Source organism: Scleropages formosus, chromosome 22 (genome assembly GCF_900964775.1).
Source record: "Scleropages formosus chromosome 22, fSclFor1.1, whole genome shotgun sequence".
Taxonomy (NCBI): Eukaryota; Metazoa; Chordata; class Actinopteri; order Osteoglossiformes; family Osteoglossidae; genus Scleropages; species Scleropages formosus.
Window position 1 is genome coordinate 22,801,967 of NC_041827.1, and position 24,348 is coordinate 22,826,314.

The following is a 24,348-nucleotide window of genomic DNA, read 5'->3' on the forward strand; positions in this document are numbered from 1 at the left end:
CAGGGTAGTCCTACATGTAGGCTGCCCAAGCTGGCCACATTCCAGCTAAGTACTGCTGCCACTTGGTGTAGTACCTTGGATGTAGTGTAGCCTTTCTTGGTTGCAAAACCTATTCTAACCTTACTCTTCCTAAAGAAGACTTGCATATATAGTCTGAACATAAAACACACCACTTCAGACACCTAAATCTTTGTTTGGGGGGGGTTCATAGAACATAACTAAGCACAAAACAGCACATCATTAACTACTGTTCACTAGCATAAGTAGTGGTTTAAACCCTCATGGTGAAAAAGAAGCATGTTAACCATGATTTCCCCTTGCAATGCTGCCCCTACAGCATTTTGAGAAGTTTCATCCTGAAGGAAACTGCATAATTTATGCAAAGATGAATTAATGTATTCTAGAAGCTTTGAGCAGACACCATATTCACAATACAAAGTCACCATTCATTTCAAACAAGTTTATTTGTATGCTGAGCTTGAGAATAGAGGGCAGCAATGCTCTGCATTCTTGGACCTGAAATAAAGAAATCAATGTCAGATTAACCAAATGAGAAATGAAGTGTCCTTTAATAAGTGTTTGTGTGTGACCAACTCCATACTTACACACAAGCAATCAAAGCCCACTGTGCATCGCTTCAGCTGAGCCACATGCCACCCTACAGAAGCACATTGTTAAGCAACACTGCAAAATGCATATACTGACTTTTTCCATTATTTGAGGTGGTGTATCAGAAAAGTTTGGCTTAAACAGAAGACAGTCAACATGGTCGATCTGCTGGGGAAAAAAAAGTAGTCATCACTGACACCAGCGGTTTGTGTTTAGCTATTGCTGTGGGCAACTTGCTATGATCCTCTACACTCCCACTTACCCACAGGGCTGGGACTTACATTTTGGCAGCAGTCATTTTCAGGCCACGATCATCCATCGCTCTGTCAGTTAGCCCTGTAAGAAATCAGACCCAGTTTTCAACTGGAAGAAGAGCAAACGGCAACATCTCAAAACACCTACAGATGCCTTATCAGACAACTTTGGCTTAAAATTGCTGACCGTCAACATGGTCGATCTGTCGGGGAAAAAAAAAGTCATCACGGACACCAACTTTTTCTCTTTAGCCACAATTTTGCCGACTCCCACTTACCAGCAGGGCTGCATCGTCTTCAGCCCCCTGAAGCCATCATCCATCCATCCCTTCCTCCATCTCCATCACTTCTGTAAGAAACAAAATCCAGTTTACAGCCAGCCACGCAGCAAAAACGAACATATAAGAAAACTACTGCAGTCTTGTCAGAGAAATTTGGCTTAAAATTGCAGAAGGTCAACATAGTCGATCTGCTGGGGAAAAAAGTCAAGTCATCACAGACAGCCCAGAAACGCAGAGCGAAAGAGGACAACCATGGTCTCTCTCACCTGAGCTTTAGAGAATGGAGCCATGTGCCCTCAGGTCCATGGTGGTCCTCCAAGATGAACCTGCTGCATCTTTGAGCAGCTTTCTGAAAACACCACGTTAATAAATGTTAGCTTTTTCATATTAAAATAAGCTACCTGAGGTAAGTGCTGGAAGTGCGCAGTCACACAAGCACGTGTTAAGGATTCCACAAGTCAAGTTTTTTTTACTACTGACGGAAAATAATAGTGAATCATTGTGTTGGATTTTTTTTAAAGCGATTCGAAAACAATGAATGTCCTAACATCATTCTCTCTCTGACCGAGGCGAGGGTGAGCGGTAAAGAAAAAAAAAAAAAAAACCCCCAACAACAACATCCAGTACGTTAGCTACGGGTGGAAATTAAACAATATATTATAAAAACTGCTCCGGCAAGACTGCAAAAAAAAAAAAAGTATTGCGACTGAAATTATAAGTTTGAAAACTAAGTAAAATTGATCGCGATTGGAATCAGGAATGGAAGACCGTCAAGACGCAGCACGTGGCAGCACTGGAATCACTGTTACATTTGCAAGTCAACCGTATAACCGCCATTCGTATAAAGTAGATCAAAGAAAAAGTTACAATATATAATATCACAAAAATAAAGCTTTTAATTTAAATAAATAACTACAAGCTTAGAACACTTACCTCTTAACACTCTCCAGCGAATTGGAAAAATGGACAGAGTAATGGCGACGCGCGGAATTTATACTTCATGAATTCGTCTGTGCACATGCGTGACAGGGGCATTGCATGCTGGGACATGTAGTTCATAATTTAGCGTTCCCCTCCCTTAGAAAAACTTGGTGGGCCTGCGCAATACTTGTAATTCGATGGAAAAATAAAAGAATGAAAGCAAATAAACCCACATGTGCCCTACATCTTTGGGAACTACTGCATAAAACTTTTTTGACTTGTATATTTTATATGTAATAATAAATATAGACAGTGCAGTGGGGCTCTGGGTAGTACTGGTGCCCACTATATAAGACAAAAAGAGAAGTGTTGCTTGGTTAAAATGGTGCACTAGACCATGAGAGCTGAGAAATCCTGCCTTCTGGTTCAGGTGACCAGTGTTCAGAAAAGACAACGATGTTTAGCAGGGGTGGTCATGAACCAAATTTTAATAAGTTCCACAGTGATGACCAGATCTTCCAGAATCCATGAAACTTATCATTCATGTCAAATGTTAAACTTTCTGGTGCGGGCCATAGTAAAAAAAATAATCAACCCATATTCTGTATATACACGAGAAATGAAACTGTGTTGTGGTTTAACAGATATTGAAAGGGACAACCCACACCTTTGTTGAAGGTAATTTGAAGAGTTAAAAGAACAGCACTGTGGCAACAGTGGAGTCATTCAGGTTCCTGGGTACCACCATCTCACAGGACCTGATATGGGAGCCTCACTCCATTGTGAAGAAAGCCCAGCAGAGGTTGTACTTCCTTCGCCAGCTGAGGAAGTTCAACCTGCCACAGGAGCTACTGATGCAATTCTACTCTGCAGTCATCGAGTCTGTCCTCTGTACCTCTATAACTGTCTGGTTTGGCTCAGCTACGAAATCAGACATCAGAAGATTACAGCAGATAGTTCGGACTGCTGGAAGAATCATTGGCACCCCCCCCGCAGCTCTCCAAGAACTGTACTCGTCCAGAGTGCGTAAAAGGGCTAGCAAAATCTTTCTAGACCCCTCACATCCAGGCCACTTCCTCTTCGAACCTTTACCATCTGGCCGGCGCTACAGAGCACCGAGCACCAGGACAGCCAGGCACAAGAAAAGTTTCTTTCCTCAAGCCATCTACCTCATGAACAGCTTAATCCCCCCTAGAGAGTAAACCAGTGCAATACACAACGCTATTTATATTTATAATTATATTGATTTATCACATATCTCTTACTCACATTCTCTTGCATTTGTATAGAACATACCTGTACATACATATAACATCTAGCGACTATTTTTGTATATTGTGTACTTTATATTTTTTATCCTTTATTCACATATTCTATCTTCTCATCTGTGTCTTGTCACTGTGATTCTGTCTGTGCTGTGGAAGTTTCTGTCACCAAGACAAATTCCTTGTATGTGTGAACATACTTGGCAATAAAGCTTGTTCTGATTCTAAACACAGTTCCAGTGAATTTGTATCCTCTCATATTGCCACAATACATGTATCAAAGTGGCTTGAGCCTTAATATTTAAATCAAAGTTGAGATACCCCTTAACATCCAATGAAGACATACTGGAGTAACCTAAATCTTTTGGAAAAACCTAAAATTTTGTTCTTGGATACTGAGGTTGTTGCTGACAAGGAAAGCTTTAGCATATATACATAAAACCATTCGTCATCACTGCAAGACAAGTTAAGCCATGCTCCCCTGCCTCTCCCACTACATCATAAGAACAGGTTCCCACACTTGTTAAAACAGAATATAATGCACAGATTGTAGCCCTGTTTTTAAACCTTTAGACAATTGCCAGGTGGTAGTTCTGGTCTGCTCTGCCCTCTCTTAAGGGGCTCTGTACAGGAGATGGTCTTCATCTAAAGTGCAAGGACTTCTGGCCCAAGATCATGGTGAATTTCCTTTCTACTGTTGGTTTGTTTTTTTCTACTGGGGAGAAGCCTGGCTTGGACAGGAGGGACTGGCCATTTACTAGAGATCCCAGGTTGAGAAAAGAGAGCAGGCAGGTCCCTGGCAGCTCTGAGACATCCGTTCCACCCCTGAGGGTCTGGACTTTTCTCAGTTCTTCCCTCTCTGCAAAGGTAAGCCAATATGTTAATGCTCTGGAGCATTACTATGCCACACTTTCAGGCCTGTTCTACCACAAGCCATACTGGTTGCTGCTTGTTGGTTCTGATGCAAATGCTTAGACAATATCCTTTCCCAGGGTGACTTATGATATTATGTTTGTTTACTAAGCTATTTATATTATTTAACTATTTAAATCAAGGGTATATAAAAATTTCTGTTGCCACACACTATTCAAGCAGCTGCCTACAGAACTGGGACTCAGAAGGGAAACACAAAAATGATTGTGACAGATGATGTGATGCAAATTTATGTAGGCGTTAAAAGATCTGGAGAGAAATGGGTCTGAAAGAGATACCTTTTGAGACCCTTCTTGAACACAACTCTTCTTGGGCACTACCCTTCTTGAAAGAACCTTGGTCATTCAAACCTAGAACATTCTAACTGCAAGGTGAAGACCCTAACCTCTATGCTACCTGTGACCGCTGCTCTCACTCCATCTTGTAGGTCTCTCACAGCTTTTATGGACATCAGGGAGTCGGTAGAAGTTTACAGAGCGTTCCAGAAGCCCTGACGCCATGCCATGCTGCACTGTGTGTCTGACACAGTCTGCTGGCACTCTATCTTTGGGAGACTGATGTTAGTTTGCTTCTTTCTATGCTGAGGGTTTGGAGACGGAGAGAATGCCGAGTTCCACATCTCTGCAGTGAGTCACTATCTAACAGTATGTGTGACGGAAAGACTAATTTATTATAAAGTCAAAAATAAAACATCTAACAGCTATGCATCTGAACAAACTGCAGAGCTCCTAAATTATGTTAAAAAAAAAAAAAAAAACACGACATCAATTTGAAACATTAAATTAATCTGGAGCTGCAATATAAGTTTTTTGTTCTCCTTATCATGGATCTTTCCTACTACTGACTCCTTATTCTTAGACATCAACTGTGAGTTAATCTAATAATATAACGACGACAAACTCGTCCGAGTTTAGAGACGAAGTTGCACCACTTTCAAGAAAACATACTAATAACTAAATCACAAAGCGGTGTACCGGCTTCAAACCTGTAGGAGGAATATTTTCCAATAATCTAATTACAGGAAACATTTTAGTAGTGTTTACGCATATTGTTGTCTTATTTTACCTCAGAAACTTCGCACACATTTGGCTCAATCGTGCGTTTACTCCGGCGGCGCGCGACCTGTACGTCCGCTTCGGAACTCTTCGATCATTGCGTCATCGCGTCCCTTTGTGACGTTGCTCGAGGCGAGCGCGAGCTGGTAAAAAGTTACGCGCGCTAAAAGTGACGTAGGCATTGCGAACGCTAAATGAAAGCAAAACGTGGATCAATGAAATATGTATAACAGTACGAATTAATTTCTCACCCTGCCTGATTCAATTCTAACCGTGACCTGGGACGGCCACAAAGTGCCTGTTGAATTGAAACCAGCAGAGGTCAGTTCTCGCTGCTCAGCTGATCTCAAAGCCTGTTCCTGGTCTCCCAGTACCAAGAAAGTTCTCACTTCTGAAGTTCTGGTTCTCCAGATTTCCTTCATTGTTTCCTGGTTCCCCAAAGCTCTTCTTCATCCATCCCTGGTGCTCATCTTTATTCAGACCCTCTAGTTACTTATTCCTAAAGTTTCTGCAATGTTTCACTTGCTGTCCTTCATCTTTCTCTGGTTCACCCCAGCTGAGCAGACTTTCTGGCTGCTGCTTCATACCCTGGTCCTCTCTGTGCTCAAGACACTGTTCCTGAAGGTCACTCAGGTGCTGCAGTTCAGCTGAAGGGGAGAATTCAGGACCACGACCAGCAGGAGTCAGTGCTTCAAAGCCTCCTCTCTACTCCACTGTACCTCCTAGCTTTCCTTTTTTACCCATTTACTGTAAGCATAAATAATTAATCAGTTCACAGGCATAAATGGGTTATAGCAACAGGGTACATGCCAGAATGGTTAACTGTCAGAACAGAAAAACAAAAGTTCACAGAGGGCAGACAAAGATATTCAAGGCTCACACAACCAACACTAAACCAGTTCATTTCCAAGGTGAGTGGAAATCTTTCGCTGGAAGAAGAAGCCTTCATATAGAGCATCTGAGCAGTAAAATCGACAAGCAGGGAGGCACAGGACGCAAATATTAAGGCCACAACTGCAAGATTAGCACTCCTAAAGCTGAAGAACGTCTTGCACTACAAAAAGCTGCCACTACAAATTAAGGTTAGGAGCTTCAACACTAAAGTGAAGTCACTTCTATTCGATATGGAGCAGAGACTTGGAGAACAGTAACAGCCACCAAGAAAGTGTAGACCTGTATTAACACCTGTCCCCTACTGGACACACTGTCCACAAGCCTCCCACAAGCATCAGTAGACAAGCCCTGATCTAGAATCCCCAAGGCAAGTGGAATAAAGGGCGGCCAAGAAACACTTAGCAGTGAGACTTGAAGGGAGACATCAAAAGGATGGGATACACCTGGAATCACTTGGAATGAAAAGCAAGGACAGAGATGTCTGGGGACACCATGAGGAGGGTTAGTAGACATAAGTAAGGAAGTTACTCACTCTACTCTCCGGCTCTAGGTTACAGTTCTGCCTGGGTTCTCACATTTTCTCTGCTTGTTATCTGTGAGATTTGTTTAGCTGTCTGTGTAAGTGTTTTTGGCTACTAACTTGCTCATAATTTTGTTTACAACCTATTTTAATTGCAATTAAAACTGCAAAACTTCCTAGTTTGCACATGTGAATCCTGGAAAATCTCATCTGAGACTGTCACACTATAGGCAGAAAATGAGATACCAGTGGGCTGGGCAGCGCAGGTTTTGTGGACCTCAGGCATCATAGCTTGGACAGTCCGTCCTAGATATTAGTTTAATGTTAAATGTAATCAACGCTTTAAGATACCGTTTGTCCTGAAGTGTAACTTGCATTTAAACAAAGATCACAGTCAAGTCCTGTTCACACTTTAAAGCTCCAAAGTAGGGTGAAAGATATGGGATAAAATTTCAATATAGATATGCAAACTGGGTAAGCTTGATAATAGAGTGTACAGCTTTTTAATGACGATAAAATGTTTAAATAAATTTTTAATAAATGCACCATAATGCAGCCAGTATTTTACAGTTAGAGCATTTTTTCATTTAGGGGAGGCTTTTCTCCAAAGTGATGTACATCTCAGAAAACAATACAAAAATGCATTACAGAAGGAGCGATCTGGATTCAGACATGTAAACTGAGTACAGTCAATTTGTCATTGAATAAACTAGCACACATACACAAGTAGCTGCATATATTTTTTGTAAAAATTATTATTTTTAAACATATTTAATAGTACACACACACACACACACACACACACACACACACACACACACACACACACTTTCTGAACTTTGTCCCATACAGGGTCACGGGGAACCGGAGCCTAACCCGGCAACTCAGGGCATAAGGCTGGAGGGGGAGGGGACACACCCAGGACGGGACACCAGTCCATCGCAAGGCACCCCAAGTGGGACTTGAAACCCAGACCCACCGGAGAGCAGGACCTGGTCCAACCCACTGCGCCACCGCACCCCTCCTCTATATTTAATAGTACATGTTTACATTTACATTTCTTTATTCAGCAGATGCTTTTCTTCAAAGTGACTTCCAGTGAACTCTTTGTAGTGTTATCAGCCCACACACCTTATTCACCGTGGTGACTTTACACTGCTAGATACACTACTTAGACTGGGTCACTCATCCATACATCAGTGGAACACACACACACACACACACACTCTCTGTCACTCACAGACACACACACTATGGGTGAGTGACATGTTTATCAAGCACATGGGAGATCAGGGAAACAGTGAGTCCACAAGAGATGTGTTTCGAGACCCCTCATAAATTTTGAGTGGAATTCAGCAGTTCTGAGTGAGAGAGGGAGCTCATTCCACCATGTTGCAATCAAAACAGAGAACCTTTTGGCTTTTGATTTTTGACCTCTTGAGCCTGGGACCAACAAGCGGGCAGAGCCGAGGGGGCATAGCAGTCTCTCTTGAGAGTAGCGAGCAGTTAGATTCATTGATGGTCTTGAAGGTCATAACTGGAGTTTTGTTCTTAATGCAGGCAACAAACAAGTGTTGACTCAAATGTTAAATAGAGTGTTGACCAGTAATTCTTTGGATGTGCTGAAGAAGCCTGGGAGGAGAGGTCACACCAAGGGCAGATCCAAGGGATATATTTGGTGATGAGCAAATGAAGATCACTGATGCACATAGAAGACAGATGAGTAGGGACAGCCAAGAAGTCATGTTTCTAGATGGTAGAAGTTCATTCACCTCCATGCTGAGGGAAAACACATGGCTTGTCTTCACTCTCAGGATGCTACAGCCACAGATCGAATAAATATTTGTCTGAAGTATCTCTGAGCTGAACGTAAACCACAATGCGCTGAACTGCCACACTTACCTCCGTTCAGGGAGGCTCTGCATAAAAAGTTCAGTTTGGCTGGACCACTAGGTGGCGTCCCAGCCTGACAGATTGAGTACAGATTTTGACTCAGTTTTTACTGTTGAACAGGACACTGGAGGTTGCCTTTGACGTGACAGAATATGTGCTATTGTGCAAATCATGGATTTGCTGCAATTTCAGATGAAGCAGTTTATTACAGCTCAGAGATGAAATTTTGTCCGGCTTTTTTGGTTTTGTCATCTCCTTTCACCTAGCTACAGTATGTGTAGAATGCAAACGTATTAAATACACACACACACACATTTTCTGAAGCGCTTGTCCCATACGGGGTCATGGGGAACCAGAGCCTACCCGGCAACACGGGGCGTAAGGCCGGAGGGGGAGGGGACACACCCAGGACAGGATGCCAGTCTGTCGCAAGGTACCCCAAGCAGGACTCGAACCCCAGACCCACTGGAGAGCAGGACCCGGTCCAACCCACTGTGCCACTGCACCCCCTACATATTAAATAATAATGTTAAAAATATTAACTTGATACAAACCTAGAGTGCAGTACATACATACATACACATATATGTACACACACACACACACATATATATATATAGTGGTTGGAAAAAAAGAAAAAACCATATGAAACACAAGTCATGATTATAAAACCAGCTACAAACTGTAGGTGAGCCATTAAATTCACACACACGCATATATACACACACACACAATGTCTACAACTGTTTGACCCAAGTGGGGTCACGGCGAGCCGGAGGGACGCTAGTCCGCCGTAGGGCACCCTAAGCAGAACTCGAACCCCAGACCCACCACTCAGGGGGTCCTGGCCAAACCCACTGCGCCAGCACGCCCCCTTTCATTAAATTCAGTAGTCATTAAATTGAGTTTTCATACATGTGCTATGCACCCTGCTGCTCCATCATATACATCTTTCTCGCTCCTGGTGTGTGGGGAAGCCATTAAAATCATATTTTGGTGACATTTTTTTATAAAAAGACTTACTTGTAGATCCCCACATACACCCCTTTTGCCTTGAGCTCACAGTGGGGCGCCGGGGTCTTGAAGATATAGCCAATGTCTGTATCTGGTTAGTGTTGGTACCCTAGTACGACACGTGTGATATTGAATGTGTCGTTTTTCATAGGGGTTATGTACTCCTACACAGTCCATGTAGAGTAACAGTAATCTTTCTCATGTCATGTATCAGCGTCTGACATCATAACTCAGTTAAAATCGTTTCTTATCTCATATCATTTTGCTTTCATGAATGCACAAAAATGCTGTGGGTATTTGTTTGTGCTGGGAAGGTGGCCTCGGAAGTTCCATCTTCTGAGTAGTTTGTACATGTATGAAACAAATACATTTCAGGATCATTGACTCAGTGCTCAAAATGCACTAGACTAAACAAAAGTGACTGTCCGTGATGTGTGGGAACATCTCTCCGTAACCACACTAAAATTAGTCCTTTTCCCTTATGCAAAATGAACTCAGCAGTGAGGCATACAGACATCAGATTGAAAGCTCATGGGGTGTTTTTGAAATATGAGTTTCAATTTAAATGTTTTGACGTATGTATTTTCTCTGCTGTCTCTAAACCCCCCCAGAAACATTCTATTTTAGTAGAGCTGTCTAAGGAAAAATGAGCAAATGATTGTTATGAGGGCTATAACAATAATGTGATTCCTTTATTTAAAATTCAGCAGGCTGTAGAGAAACGTTGCTTAAAAGTGAAATAAAAAGTTGGTCAGAGTGCAGTTTTTTCACAGGACCCAAAGGTTGCAGTTTCAATTCCCACCTCCTGCTGTAGTACTGTTGAGCGAGGTACTCGCCCTACGGATGTCTACAAGACTAATGGCCTCATGACTGCAGTTTTGAGCGACCAGCGGGGATTAGGTATTGTTAGATTATATTAAAAGTCCCTCTAATAGCGGCACATTTCTTGTTCAGGTGAATGTTTTAGACCTATAAATTCTCTTTCTTTTGCTGCCTTTACAAACCCAAGAATATCAAGCCAAGTCACTTAAATTGTGCTTTCTGTTTGATAATGTATGATGCTAATGTATTAGAGGATATATTTAGACATAAAGAAGCTCAGATACTGGTGCATGTTAAGGAGAAAAATATATCCAAATGATATAAAGTGCTTTGATCTGAAACATTCAAAGGGAGTACATAAAAATCTTTATAGGTATTAGAATATAATTACCATGGTCCATTAATAACCAGATGCTTTCTTCTGGAGAAGAACAACCTTTCAAAGGAATGTGTGTTATCTTTGATTTGTAGTTGGACTGAGATATTCGAGTTGGCCTGTACAAGGAGGACTCAGTGTGTCCTTCCTTGTTTTGTTTACAGGGGTCTTGGGGAGTTCATGACAAAGTCTGAGTCATTATGTTAGGATCTATATCAGTCAGTAATGCGGTATGATAGAAAGACCAAATACTGTCACAGCGTGGTCACCGCCACTGCCCGTACCTCCGGCAGCGATCCCTGGATACGTCACTCATGACAGAGGCAACTCAAATGCAGCACTCGGTGCTCGAACCATCGTTTCCACAGTCCGCTCGCCTCTTCCAGCTCGCTGAACTATCCGGCTTTGCAATGTGTGTTCTGTTGCAATATATGAATTTGAAAAACATACCGTTAGAGGATAAAATACATATCAGAATAAAATAAAGAATATAATAAAAGGATGAAATAAACATCTGCATTGTAACATTATTTGTTCCATTAGTCATGCAGAAATGATAAGCAAGGGGTTGTTAGTTTTCAGCCTCTTACTGAGGATGATCTCACTGCTGGTGATGTTTGCGTGTTTGTGTCAGATTTTTCCTTTCCAGATTTCACAGGGTGGTTGTAAACACACCATGAATTTTGATGGACGAACATCTGGTCTGGATACCTTTGTATCACGGACCTTTTTCCGGTGTCCACACCGGCACCCTATGCCACCTTGCGACACCCACGATGCTCAGCTTCCACCAAGTGTGGCAACGGCTGCTGCTGAGAGCTGCAAAGGAAGAAATCCCAGACAGCGAGAGCCGTATCCTTGGCAGGCCAACGCTGGTATTTATAGGCCGGATGGATTACTGCGACAGGAGATGGATAATTTTCACTTTGCTCTGTTTCGCTCTCCTAGGGTTGGAAAGCACACAAATGCACAAATCACACAGAACCTCATACACTCTTACACACAACTGTGAAAGAGTAAAAAATCTGGCATTTTAAGGGTAAACGGGTCATTTTGGCTGCCTCTCCAAATTTAAACGGAGTTTTCATTCCTTTGAAGTCATGGGGTGGAACAGCCTACAGCAGGCCTGACGGGAAGGTGTCTGAAATACCTCCACTGTTGAAAAACAAAGCCAAGTGATGGACAAGTGCTCGAATCCTCCAAAGTGTTCTGACATTTTTTCTCATTGCTTGTCGTCATCACCGAATAGGTGTTCCCCTCAGCATAAATAATATCTGTGGTGGCAGGTTTGGCAGGTGTGACCTGACGGGTGGAAAAAGCATCACATGACGGTGTGGGCAGTGAGGGCGTTTACCCTGGTGTGCGTTGGACTCCGGCCTTCAAGCATAGCCAATGTTTTCTTTTTGCATGTTTTAATTACATAATGGGTGCGGTGGCGCAGTGGGTTGGACCGCAGTCCTACTCTCTGGTGGGTCTGGGGTTCGAGTCCTGCTTGGGGTGCCTTGCGGCGGACTGGCGTCCCGTCCTGGGTGTGTCCCCTTCCCCCTCCGGCCTAACGCCCTGTGTTGCCGGGTTGGCTCCGGTTCCCCGTGACCCCGTCAGGGACAAGCGGTTCTGAAAATGTGTGTGTGTGTAATTACATAATTGACTGTTTTTTTTTTTTTTTTTGAATAAAAACAGAGCGGTTGTGCAAATCTGAAGGCCCCAGTGCCAGTCATGGGAGGAACCTTGGTCTCCTGCCATGCCTTTTTGCCCCCACCGCTCCTCATGCTTCTAGCACTATTCCCATGAAACCTTGGTGTAATCCTTCAGCTTTTTTTCTTAGGCTTAGGAATCCATAGAAGTGTTCCTTTGGTACGTCAGTGCATGTGTATGAGTTGTTTGTGTGTGTGCACCAGGTAGATAAGGCAAGGAATGGGGCAGGGCTGTCAGTAGGGCGGAAGGCCTTCTCACACTGCCGTGGAAACCGGATTGGCCATTAAACAATTTCTGTACCCGTGTGATTTTCTTGGCCTCTGACTGCAGGTTTAATGCTGTCCTCTTTCTTTGCCTAAGTGTATAAAAAAACAGTTTTCTATTGATCTGCAGCCGCTGAGAAGAATTTCAGTCCAAAGCAAACCATCATCTTGTGAAATGCAAAGGCACAAAATACCTGCTCTCGTTTATCCACTAAAGCACAGGAGAAACACAAAGTCTTAGACTTTTCTTTCCAAGGTAAACTTTATGTATGTCAAATATGCTGCTACATACAGAACATATTTTTTAAATATCAAACAGAAATTCTTATGATATAAAGTGCATGAAGATTTGGGATCCTTGTGACAACTGATTTAAAGAGTCAGGTACAGCAACAAGTAGTACAGATGCAGTGTCTGACGGGACGTTCCGGAATGGGCCGGCGTAGGAGCTGGAGACCATGGGACAGAAAGTTGGCTGGAGTTTTTGAACGTGTTTGAATGCATGTGCATTACAATGTGCGCATGTTCTGTGTGTTTGTGTATCATTGTGCATCCCTTCCCACACGTTGGTGTGTGTGTGTGTGTGAGAATCAGGACCAGGGATGGATTCTGGGATAATACAGCGCCTGGGCAGCTTCTGCGCCTTCCACAACGCGGAGGGCGTCCGGTGGGATGGACAATTATCTTGTAATCATGAGATGAAGAGCAGATCCCTCTCTTTTCTCACTCCCTCAATCCCCATCTCCCTCTGTTGTTACTGTTGGATGCGATGCATCCTTTTGACTTCTCCTCTGGTGCCAACAGCGACTTGCAGGCCAGGATGTTGCATGTATGCACTAGCCGTGTGCGCGAGTGTGTGTGTGTGTGTGTGTGTGTGTGTGTGTGCGTGTGTGTGTCTGTGTGCACCTAGACCCAGCCATGTCCTAAAAGAAAATCTCTTTGGCTCTTCACATTTTATAGAGGACAGAAGGAGGAAAGCAAACTTTGCGACATTTACACAAATTGGGAGACAATGGCAAACAGTATGAAGTCAGTCTCTCGACATTCACTAGTTAATACAATCCTCTTCAAATAAAGCTATGTATGAATGCAAAACTATGTGACTAACATGATTTGCTCTTCTAGATTCCATTCTTTACAAAATATTTAAAAAATATACATTTTTACTCTTTTTTTTCCTTTAACGTAGAACTGTCCTCTTCCTGAATTCTGCACCAGTTTTATTTGCTTTTTTGTGTACATATGTTCATAATTATCTTTTTACATTAACCTCCCAAATGCTTTGAAAAAAGTCATGATTTCAGTACTTTTCTCCAGGTAAAACACTCAATGGGTGCACTTGTTTTTTTTCCCCACTTGAGTCTCCACTTTGAGGAAAGGAAGCTGAGGAGTTTCTCTCTCGTGTGCGTTTTGAATTTTTTACATATGTATTCCAAGGACCTGTTCCATCCTGATGTTAACAGTGCAATTAAGAATGGCTGCTGCACCTAGCAGAAAAATAAATAGAATAAAATAACATCAGAATGAGTGAGAAAACATGCGCAAAATCTGTACATGCATGACATTTCGACCGAATGTCATGTTGAGGTGATCTTCCATGCCAGGGAGCAGTGGTGACTCTGATGAACTGAAAGACACGTCACAGTGATTGTATTTCTCCCATGGTGACGCTGCAGTTTTGTGTTAAGAGGAAACTTAGATGAGCTTAAGCACTATATGGATGCTCATGAAATAACAAACGATGCACAGACTGTTTCTTCTGTGGATGGTCTGTTGCATTTTTGGTAGAAAATGAATGGAAAGCTTCAATTAATGATGAAATGTTAGTGTGTGTGTGTGTAAATACTGAATGTCTCCAGATACTCCCTGTAGATACACACCCACGCACACAAACACGGAGACGATGTATGCATACAAGGGCGTTTAACTAAGGCCAGTTTTGAGGGGGAAAAAAACCCTACAGAGAAAATGACAATTGCTTTTGAGCGCAGTCTCATTGTTAGTAACTAATCTACAGTGTGTGTGTTGGGTCTCGGCCGACTGAGGCTCGGAGAGCCATCCCTGGGTGAATCGCGTTCGAACTGAAGACAGCGGCATGTCCTTTTCCACTTTGTTCCGCTGTCCCTCGCGGTCGACCCCAGCTCCGCCTTGTGTCCTGCCCCCCCAGCCCTGTTCAGCTGCCAGAGCAGCCCTGTTCATTCTGGGTGGGGCAGGAGCCATGTGTCTGGTGAAGGTCCTGCTAGTCCGAGGCAAATCCCTCAAGTATTTCTCATGAGAGGACCAGCAGATTACCAGACCTTCTTGTTATTGTCTGTGTCTGTGCTTAGTCTCCTGTACCAGGCAGCAAAACTCCCAGTGTGTTTCGTATGTTATGTTTCTTGCTGTCATGTTTTTTTACACTTTTTTTCCTGATGACGCTCGGTCATTCCGGCCCCGCTGTGTTCCAGTGCTCTCTGTCCAGTTGCAATCCCCTCACGCGGTTCAGATGCTGTCGTCGTAAGTATTGGAACGAACCTTTTCCCCGCGGGACACCCGTGGCTCTTGGGCCACGTGGTTCTCCTGGCCGACGCCCGGCCGGCCCTCCAGGGCGAACACGCAGTTCATCCTCTGGGGCCCTTCCAGGTGGTTTGCTGCCCGCTGGTAGGTGCTGTTGCTGCTGAACTTAGGGCTGGTGTTGTCCAGCAGCCGCTTTGAGGGGCTGGAGTCAGAGCCATCCTGAAGGTGATCATCATCATCGGTGTCGGCATCGATGTACTTGCTGATCGATGCATCGTGGAAAGTGAAGACCGTAGGCATGAGGCTCTCTGGTGACTTGGGTGGTGTTTTGCTGCTGGCTGTGGTGTAAATGGATGCCTCGGGGCTCAGGAGGGATCGGTCGGAGAAGGCTGAACTGTCGGAAAGGGGAGCAGCGGGCCCTTGCGCGGACGATGAGCCGGACTCCCCGCCCCGAAAGTTGACCTTGAAGGAGCGACTTTTGAGCGGGTTGCTGAAGCGTAGCCCACGAGGGCTGTCGGAGAAGAAGCTGAGCCGTGAGCCCTCGGTTTTGGCGCTTGTCTCTCGGACGGACTCCGTCTTGGTGGCTTTACTGGTGCTGCTGGGGGACAATATGGGCTCATGCTCAAGGGTGGTCTCCAGCCCCGGGCTGGTACTGACGCGGCCACTGGCGATGGGGCTGTGTGAGAAGCGGGCGCTCTCTGGGAAGTCTGCTGCACAGCTGATAAAGCTGTCGATGCTGGACATACTCCTCATGTCCACGATGCCCTCACGTGCAGTTAGCAGGGGGTCAGCAGGGCCGGGGATACTACCCATCTCAATTTCGTCCCTCTGCTTAGCAGCTTTCGATGACAACCCTCTGTCTTTGCTGTTAAGATTGGGCTGGGACTGGGTCTTGGCCATCTTGTTGTACATTTCCTCCAGCTTCTCCACGTTAAGGTGTTGTGGGCTGGAGGAGCGGGCCTTATCTGGTGAGCCTGTCTCCTTCCCTTCCAAGGACTTGTTTGAGCTAGTCTCTGAGACTGTGCGCTTCGGTGTCCACTTCCAGCGGGAGGGGGAAAGGTGGTTGTCCTGCACTTTCTCTTTCCGGCTCATGTTCTCCCCGTTTTTGTCCACCACCACGTCCATAAGCTCTACGCTCCGGGCGAAAGCATCCTTCATGTTCATAGACACAATGCTGCCATTTCTCTTGGCTCTTTCCAGAGCTTCCCTTCGTTTGATGGCTTTCTCCTGCCTCTTCTGCTCCTTGTAGAATTCAGAAAAGTTGTTGACGATAATTGGGATGGGCAGGGCAATCACCAGTACCCCAGCAATGCAGCATAAGCCCCCAACAATCTTTCCTAACAGAGTCTTTGGATAGATATCCCCATAGCCTACTGTGGTCATGGTGATGGTAGCCCACCAGAATGAGGCAGGAATGCTCTTGAACTTTGTGTCATCCTCATCCTTCTCGGCAAAGAAGACAAGGCTGGAAAAGATCATGATGCCCATGGCAAGGAAGAGGATGAGCAGCCCCAGCTCATTGTAACTGCGCCGTAGTGTGAATCCTAGCGACTGCAAGCCTGTGGAGTGCCGTGCCAGCTTGAGAATGCGAAGGATGCGCATGATACGGAAGATCTGCACCACCCGTCGCACATTCTGGAACTGCAGTACGCTTTTGTTGGACTCAGTCAGGAAGATGGTGACGTAGTAGGGCAGGATGGCCAGCAGGTCAATTACATTCAGGGGCCCCTTGAAGAACTTCCACTTGTTGGGTGATGAGAGGAAGCGCAGCAGGTACTCCATGGTAAACCAGGCGATGCACACAGCCTCCACATGTGCCAGCTGCGGATTGTCCGTTACTTGGCCAAACTCATCGGTGTCCTGCAACTCCGGGAGTGTGTTCAAAGACAAGGCGATGGTTGACAAAATGATAAAAAGAATGGATATGATGGCCAAGACCTGCAAAGACAAAAGCATAAGGTGGTCTTTCAGGTAAGATCTCAGATGTGATGTCATGGAATAATTGCACACAGGGAGAACCATTTCTTAATATTCTTCCTAATGTTCCTTGGCAATAGAAACTTTAAGACTTTCAAAGTTTTAGTATTAGATCTGTTCTCATATACATATATAATGACTAAATCCATTAAATTTGCTCCTTCAAGTAACTGTAAGTGACCTTGAGAAGCTTTGGGTTAATGAAGCCTTTGTGTCTGTTGTGTCGGGAAATATTATCATTAATTCATGACCCACTTATGAGACAACATGTGGTTCCATCCTCTCAGTATCAATGGAAAAACTAGTGCTAAGTGGGCAGAAAAGCAGAAACTGACATTTAATACAGAGAAGAGGTCAAACAGCTAATATGATCCAGCAATCTCTATGAGCTCTTAAGCAAGGCTTAGCAAGAAAATGTTTTTACCACAGTGTTTTACGGTAAAAGAAAAGAGAATGAAATTTAGTTCCTGTCTCTGAGACGTAAAGGGATTCATTACTGAATGGCCTTCATCTGTTTGTATTGTTTTGTATGAGCTAAATATAAAGAGTAATTTTCATAACAAATTTAATTATTCAAACCAATTAGCTTTTTTCCCATATCTTATTTGCACATTAATCTATCCAACCAGAACAGGTCGATGTAGAAGACAAATATCCCCCGTTGCTAAGTGTCTGACCATAATGCTTTAACACAATTACAGAGGTGTGACGGGACACTGTGCAGGGAGAATTTAATATTTCCACTCATTATCTCGGCAGACAACCCTCTTCTCACCACCTACATGTCTACATGTTGTTTAAGCATATATTTCTGACAGTTGCTACTTGTAAAGCTCTCCACAGACAGGTTTACAGTGAGGAGCCTCACAGCTCCTGGGCTGTGGGTTCACATATAGCTCAGTCTATGTGGAGTTTGTGTGGGTTTCCTCCCACAGTCCAAAGACATGTTTTTCATTTGAACTGGTGACTCTAAAGTGCTTGTGTGTGTTACATTCCTTCCCTGTGATGGGGTAAATGACTATGGGTTGGACATATGTCTAGCACTGTAAATCCAATGGACAAAAAAGTATCAGCCAAATACTAGTTAATTATCACTTTACGTCACTTAAAAGGAAAGCGTCTATCAATCACTAAATATAAATGCAAGTAAAAATACCAGTCACCTTTTTACTGCAGCTGTCTTATTTGATTACATTAGAAAACAATGCCAGTTCACATTTTTTTGCGTATTGTCAACATAAACTTATACATCTATTGAAGGTTCTTTACAATAGTTGCAACATCTTCTCACCTCTTACCCATCGTCTAGAAAGCTGCTCACAAGTTCAGTTCCTTAACAACGAGAGCTCCTGCCGGCAGGGTCCAAGACCTGCGATGCTGCGGAGCTCTTGAGAGGCTTGTGGGACCATTCAAGATGCCCAGGTGAGCTGGACCTTACAAATGGGGCCAGCTGATGAAGGTGGCGAAGGACTGTACTGCGCTTCACCCTGTCACCCTGGCAAACCACCTGCCTCACTGGGTAACTCAAACACGACTCTCAGCTTGCAGATGACACACTTTCTACAAGTCTGCTTTATCCTGATTGCTCTAAAGCAAAATTTTACTCTTGGCTCTGACACTGCAGGGGAGAAATAAATTCAACGCCAGCGTAAAAGCAGTGGGTGTAAAGTTAGAAATAATATGCTTAAAATAATACCCCCCAGTTTTCAGTCTTGCCTCTGATGTGGTGGAGCTGACTTCCTGTACCCCTCAGAATTGCTGAGCCCTTCCAATATTCAAAAAGGGTCTCAGAACTTGTCTGTGTGGAATAATTTCTGTTCCGAAACCTAAAAGTTCTTCCTTCACTACCTCTTACTTGTGCTCATTTTTTCGTTTGAATGTTGCTTCTATATTATGTGCTTGATATGTGTGCGATGAAAACAATGGTGTGGAAAAATACTTTGTTTCCATAATCATGTGCTTGTGTACAATCTCTTCATCTGTCCTTTTGCTCTGAGTCGTATGTCATTTTGGAGAAAAGTGCTTGCTAAGTGAATAAATATAAATGTACATGCAAATCATGAGGAGAACTGCTCTTTGTTCAGGTGATAAGAACTGCAACCCTACGACCACATGGTCCATGTAAACAGGAGGAGATCTTGGACAAGGAGGTCATGGATTAAATTGGCCAAAATTTAGCCTCAGATGTTGTTACACGCGCCCGTTGCCATTCGAACGGTTCCAGTGACCTGAAACGGAGACGTGTGCAGTGGGACTTGAGTACAGTCCTCCCTGAAACGTGCCATCAGTCCGGGCAAGGTCACCGCAAAGTGCAGGATTACAGCCCGGCACAGGTCAGCCCTTATCAGCTTTAATTAATCCTGGCACGAATCTAAGTGGCCCACGGTGGCCTCAGCCACATGGGAAGAAGTTTCAACCCAAACTTAACAGCGACGTATGAATGAAATCCTACTGAAGAGTCTAGCGACCCACCAGTTGTAGAGAAAGGTGATGGCGACGGTGATGATGGGTGAGAAGTTCTGCTGAGATCACATGTTCACCGGACCCCTGGTGTCCCTTTTGCAGAGTAACTATTTGCTAGGAGAGTTAGGATTTCTCCGGAAGTTTCCTTCGGGAGGGGTGACTCAAAGGTGTGCAAGACACTGCCAGGCGCCCATGATCCCCCCTCCAGTGACAAAGAACAGGCATCCTCACCTAGAGCCATTCAGAGCTCCTGCACAGCATTACAGTCCTTCACACTTCACAAGCAGAGCTCCTTTGTTAATGTTTTTTTTTTTAATTTTTAAATTTAATTTAATTTCGCTTGTAAAAAGTCAGCACATGTAAGGTTCTTTTCAAGTTTGCCAACCGTCTGTAAATTTAGCGAGCATAAAAAAAGAATCATGACACCATCTACAATGCCTGCACATTTAAGTAAATGTCTGTAAATCTGAGAGACATTTCAGGTGCTGCTGCTGTAATTCTGTGGTGTTTTTTTTTACCATCTCTAGTGGCAGCTGCTCTCATTAGCGTATGTGGGAGCGAAGCCTTTACAGTGGACACATGACCTTCAATCCCAGCAGTGGCCGCAGGGAGTCCTTCTCGCAGCCTTCGGCACCACACAACAGTGAGCAGCTGTTTAATGTACATTTACAAGGTTATTTAAACTTTCCTTTAATTAAACACGGGTGTTTGCTGACCTTCCTGAGAGTTTTATCAGCCCTGCTCTATGTCTTGGCGTGGCTCGATCTCATACGAACATTCGGTAGTTTACAGTAAAGACAAGAGGACAGCAGGGGCACTGGGCCAGCGAGGCTTATTGGCTTCATTTATCTTCTCAGAGCAGCCAGCATGACTTTATCAGTTTTTAAAGCCTCACTTAGGTGCTGTTCTGTACTGGAAAGGGAATTGATTTGCAACCTGTCTACCGTGGGGTCAGAGAAGGGTGTTGCACCTTATGAGCCTGTTATTCTACATTTATTCATTTAGCCGATGCGTTTCTCCAAAATGACTTACAATCATTCACCACTTTGTACAGGTGGATGATTTTTATTGGGGTAATTTAGGGTTAGAGTATCGCTCAAGGGTATTAGAGCAGGAGGTGGGATTCAAGCGTGGGTCTTTCAAGGCCAAAGGCAGAAGCTCTAACCACTACCTTACCTGCTGCCCCCGTGTATACACACTTTTATAGTGCTCTGGCTGTTAGTGTCCAATAAGGGAATAAGTAATATAAATAGGGAGTATTAGTGCCCAAAGCTCCCAGAGAGGGAAAACAGTTGGCTGGATATACAACACAAAGAGGGACTAGAGGTATATGTGAAAACAAGAGAGAAATGATGATCTGTGGTTATAGAAACCTGATTGTGTTCCATGGTAACAAGGTAGGGGCAGCAGGAGAAGTAGTGTTTAGAACTATTCCTTGTATTCCAAAATGACAGGTTGGAATCCCACCTCTTGCTGTAGTTACCGTTGATCAAGGTACTTACCCTAAAGTGATATGACAGAAATTGCCCAGCGGTATAAATGGTAAATCATTATGGTAATCACAATGGTAAAGTGGTTAAAGCTGCTGCCTTTGGACCCCAAAGGTCACAGGTTCAACTCTCCCCTCCCCCTCCAGCTGTAGTAGCTGTGAGCAAGGTACTCACCCTAAATTGCTCCAGAAAAATTACCCAGCTGTATAAAAGGGAAATTTCTGTTAGTAGCTTAACATTGTAAGTCACTTTGGAGAAAAGTGTCAGATAAATAAATAAATGTAATGTAAATGCAGGAAAGTATAAGCCAAATATGTAAATGAATGAGCTGTGAACATTGTGTTGGGTACATGTGTATTTATGTCAGCGGTAAAAATCACTCAGGGTTTACATGGCTGAACCAATCTGTACAATTAGCAGAAACTGGCCCAGGACTGTAGGAGCGGCAGATTCCACGGATGCTGATTGGAAACGGCGCAGATGGTCAGCAACTGCGCATGTTGTCACGGCAACGTGTCTGTGTTGATCCCGAGGGTCGGCACCACGGCCGGTTGGGGTGACAAAGGAAGAGGAGATGCACAGCGGCCACGGTGACACCCTCCTTAGCACCCGCCTCCCGGCAACCCGGCAATGACAATGGCCCGCCTCAAACGGATGTGAGTGAGCACATTATAGGCGAAAGGAGTGTATCTTGTGTTTATTCCCTGAGCCTTTCTACGCTTCATCACTAGGACCACCAGCGCTGCCTTGTCTGACCCCAAGACCAAACAAGAGCCTCAATGCCACACCTCCACGGCGAGGCAGCAAACAACGAGAACAAGTGAACATCCCGGGTTATTTCTACACAGCCACATTTTTTTGTGGACAGCGCTGATTAGGAGCCTCGTTCACAGAATCAGTATACATGACCAGGAATGGAAAGCAGCTTCCTGTCCGAGATTTTCACTCGTCAGTCGGTGCGAAACCACACCGTGGAGTACGTTGCTTAACTGTACACTGGCCGCCTGGCGCTTCTCCTCGAACCATCAACCCTCCTCATCCACCTCGCTGCCCTGCATTTTCCACAGTCAGACCATGACTGCAACACAGTACAATGCAGCACAATTTATTCTTATACAGCCACTCTACCCTAGATGTACACTTAGAGGACTTTCACAGGGTCACACATGAAACAACTGCAGACCCAGGGCTCCATATATCGTTAGCTGCACTTGGGCAATTGCACAGGGACACCAAAACTTGCTGCTCAAGTCGAAAGATGAATTGTGAGAAAAAAACCTTGCTTAATAATAAAGAGTTTTCTTTAAAGATTGAACATCTAACCCTTATACAGTACATTATGTAAACATGGTGTGAGGCATCGCCGTCCCGTGACTTCGAACTGCTGCGGATTTCTAGGCGACATTTTCTATTAAACAAACTGTGGCTCTGTGAAGTAAACAGTGTATATTTGTTCCTGTAACAAACTTCAGTCTTGAAAAGAAGTTTGCCTTTCAGCTTCTTTTCAGTGATTAAAGTATATATTTGTGTTCCGTGTGTAAATACAGTTCACTTCCGTTATGTAATTATAAATAATACATAAAAAAATAACATTCACACATAAAAAATTTGTTTTGGGTTGTAATTCGTGATCTGCATGTATCTATGGCTGATATCTATGGCTGAACAAATGTCATTACATATATGTATGTGCACCTTTATTCATTTATAGATAGCAGTCTAAGGGCTGCTGGACTGGATCTTGCCTGGGGCGCCAAAAACAGCACTGCTGCCCCTGAGTAGACCTCCACACGTAACACAAATTTCCAGGAGACACTATTCATGAAAGTAAAAACTATCAATATAATAAGGGCAAAAGTAAACAAATAAAGAAACCATTCAATAAATGTTAGAAATAGTCATCACCCAAGTACTTTATGATGGTAAAGTGATGAAGAAGTGATGATGGAGCTGGCTGGTCCAGTATGGCTCTGTCTCAGAAAGGGACACTTGAACTGGCCATTCTTCCCACATAGGGGTATCTGCCGGGGCAGTAGGTACTGCAAGGGTTAAAGCTACAACCTTCAGTCTCGGAGGGCATAGGTTTGAATCCAGCCTCCTTCTGTAGTACTCTTGAGCAAGGTACTCAGCCTAAATCAATAGAGTAAAAAAGATCATGGTCTTTTGGAGGGGAACTTATCCAGCTGGTGGCTCACCCTTAATTCTTCCCACTGGGAGTAGGTATGCGATATGGGGAGGGGTTTTGATGATGTTTATGGGCAATTGCAAATCACAACCCAACGTTTCCGATTTTCCAGTCACCTTTTACTAGGAATTGGTCCTCCCGGCTAAAATTAGCGAGGGGAGTAACGCAGAGCAGAAGGAAGAGATGAGCAGCGGAAGCCAAAATCGGAGGGTGAGGGTGAATGAGAAGGACTTGACCTAGAACAGCCCTCCAAAGCCAAGGACAGAACTTTTTTTGTGTTTGCGCCACGCTCTTTCTTCCTTGGGGGACAGGTGGAAGAGACAGGGAAATGAAGGAATTTATGACAGAAGCGGGTCGACCGAGAACCAGGAACGACGGTAGAAAATTGGGGTCGGCAGTTTGGCCGTCAGCTGTGTTTGAGGACAGCAAGGGATGAATGTAATAGGATTGTAATTCTATTTAAAGCCTGCTTAGGACAGGAAGTTCCCTCTCTTTCCATGCGGCGGCCTTTCCGAAAGGAGGGCGTGGTGTGAACTTATGTCCCAGTGTCTCAGTCTGCAGGTTCGAGGCCAGGGGAAAGCCCTGCTTTCTCAACTGAAGTGATGCAATTTACCGCGTGACAGGTGAGCGCCAGTGGGCGTCTGTACCCCTATCACACATGGCAATGCAGTTATGACACACTTGACTTTTTCTAAATGTATTTTTTGGAGAAAAAAGGTCGCTGACACCAAGTGTCCTTTTTCTAAACTTCACGTGCTGATGGGATCTTACAGATGTTATTCAGTACTCAGAGATTGTGAAGCGACTCTGAGAAAAATTCCCATCTAGATCACGGACACATCTTATTTACATCTACATTTTTTTCATTTAACAGACAATTTTCTCATTTCATGCATTAGCTGCCCAAATAATTGATAGGAATTGTAGAAGCGATCGTCACAG

The 24,348-nt window shown here is 44.1% G+C and overlaps 1 protein-coding gene, 2 long non-coding RNA genes and 3 other non-coding genes across 6 annotated transcripts in view; 1 reads left to right on the plus strand and 5 right to left on the minus strand.

Moving 5' to 3' along the window:
* Positions 1-445: 445 nt before the first annotated feature.
* LOC108923384 (uncharacterized) lies at positions 446-2,127 on the minus strand. Its single transcript, XR_001965228.2, has 6 exons — positions 2,078-2,127; positions 1,411-1,493; positions 1,142-1,212; positions 891-945; positions 606-658; positions 446-516 (listed from the first exon to the last, which is right to left on the minus strand). It is a non-coding gene; the product is annotated as an uncharacterized LOC108923384 (long non-coding RNA).
* Positions 722-812, minus strand: LOC114909370 (small nucleolar SNORD12/SNORD106). The gene has a single exon (XR_003797255.1). It is a non-coding gene; the product is annotated as a small nucleolar SNORD12/SNORD106 (small nucleolar RNA).
* LOC114909372 (small nucleolar SNORD12/SNORD106) lies at positions 1,010-1,102 on the minus strand. The gene has a single exon (XR_003797257.1). It is a non-coding gene; the product is annotated as a small nucleolar SNORD12/SNORD106 (small nucleolar RNA).
* Positions 1,279-1,367, minus strand: LOC114909371 (small nucleolar SNORD12/SNORD106). Its single transcript, XR_003797256.1, has one exon. It is a non-coding gene; the product is annotated as a small nucleolar SNORD12/SNORD106 (small nucleolar RNA).
* Positions 2,128-14,721: 12,594 nt separating the features above from the next.
* LOC108923362 (potassium voltage-gated channel subfamily B member 1-like) overlaps positions 14,722-24,348 on the minus strand; it is a 44,609-nt gene continuing 34,982 nt past the window's right edge. Inside the window, exon 3 of the mRNA XM_029247645.1 lies at positions 14,722-17,229. Coding sequence (XP_029103478.1) covers positions 15,277-17,229 — 1,953 coding nt within the window. The 3' untranslated portion in view covers positions 14,722-15,276. The remainder of the gene's footprint in view (positions 17,230-24,348) is intronic.
* LOC108923335 (uncharacterized) lies at positions 18,710-21,668 on the plus strand. Its single transcript, XR_001965224.1, has 3 exons — positions 18,710-18,787; positions 20,259-20,374; positions 21,639-21,668. It is a non-coding gene; the product is annotated as an uncharacterized LOC108923335 (long non-coding RNA).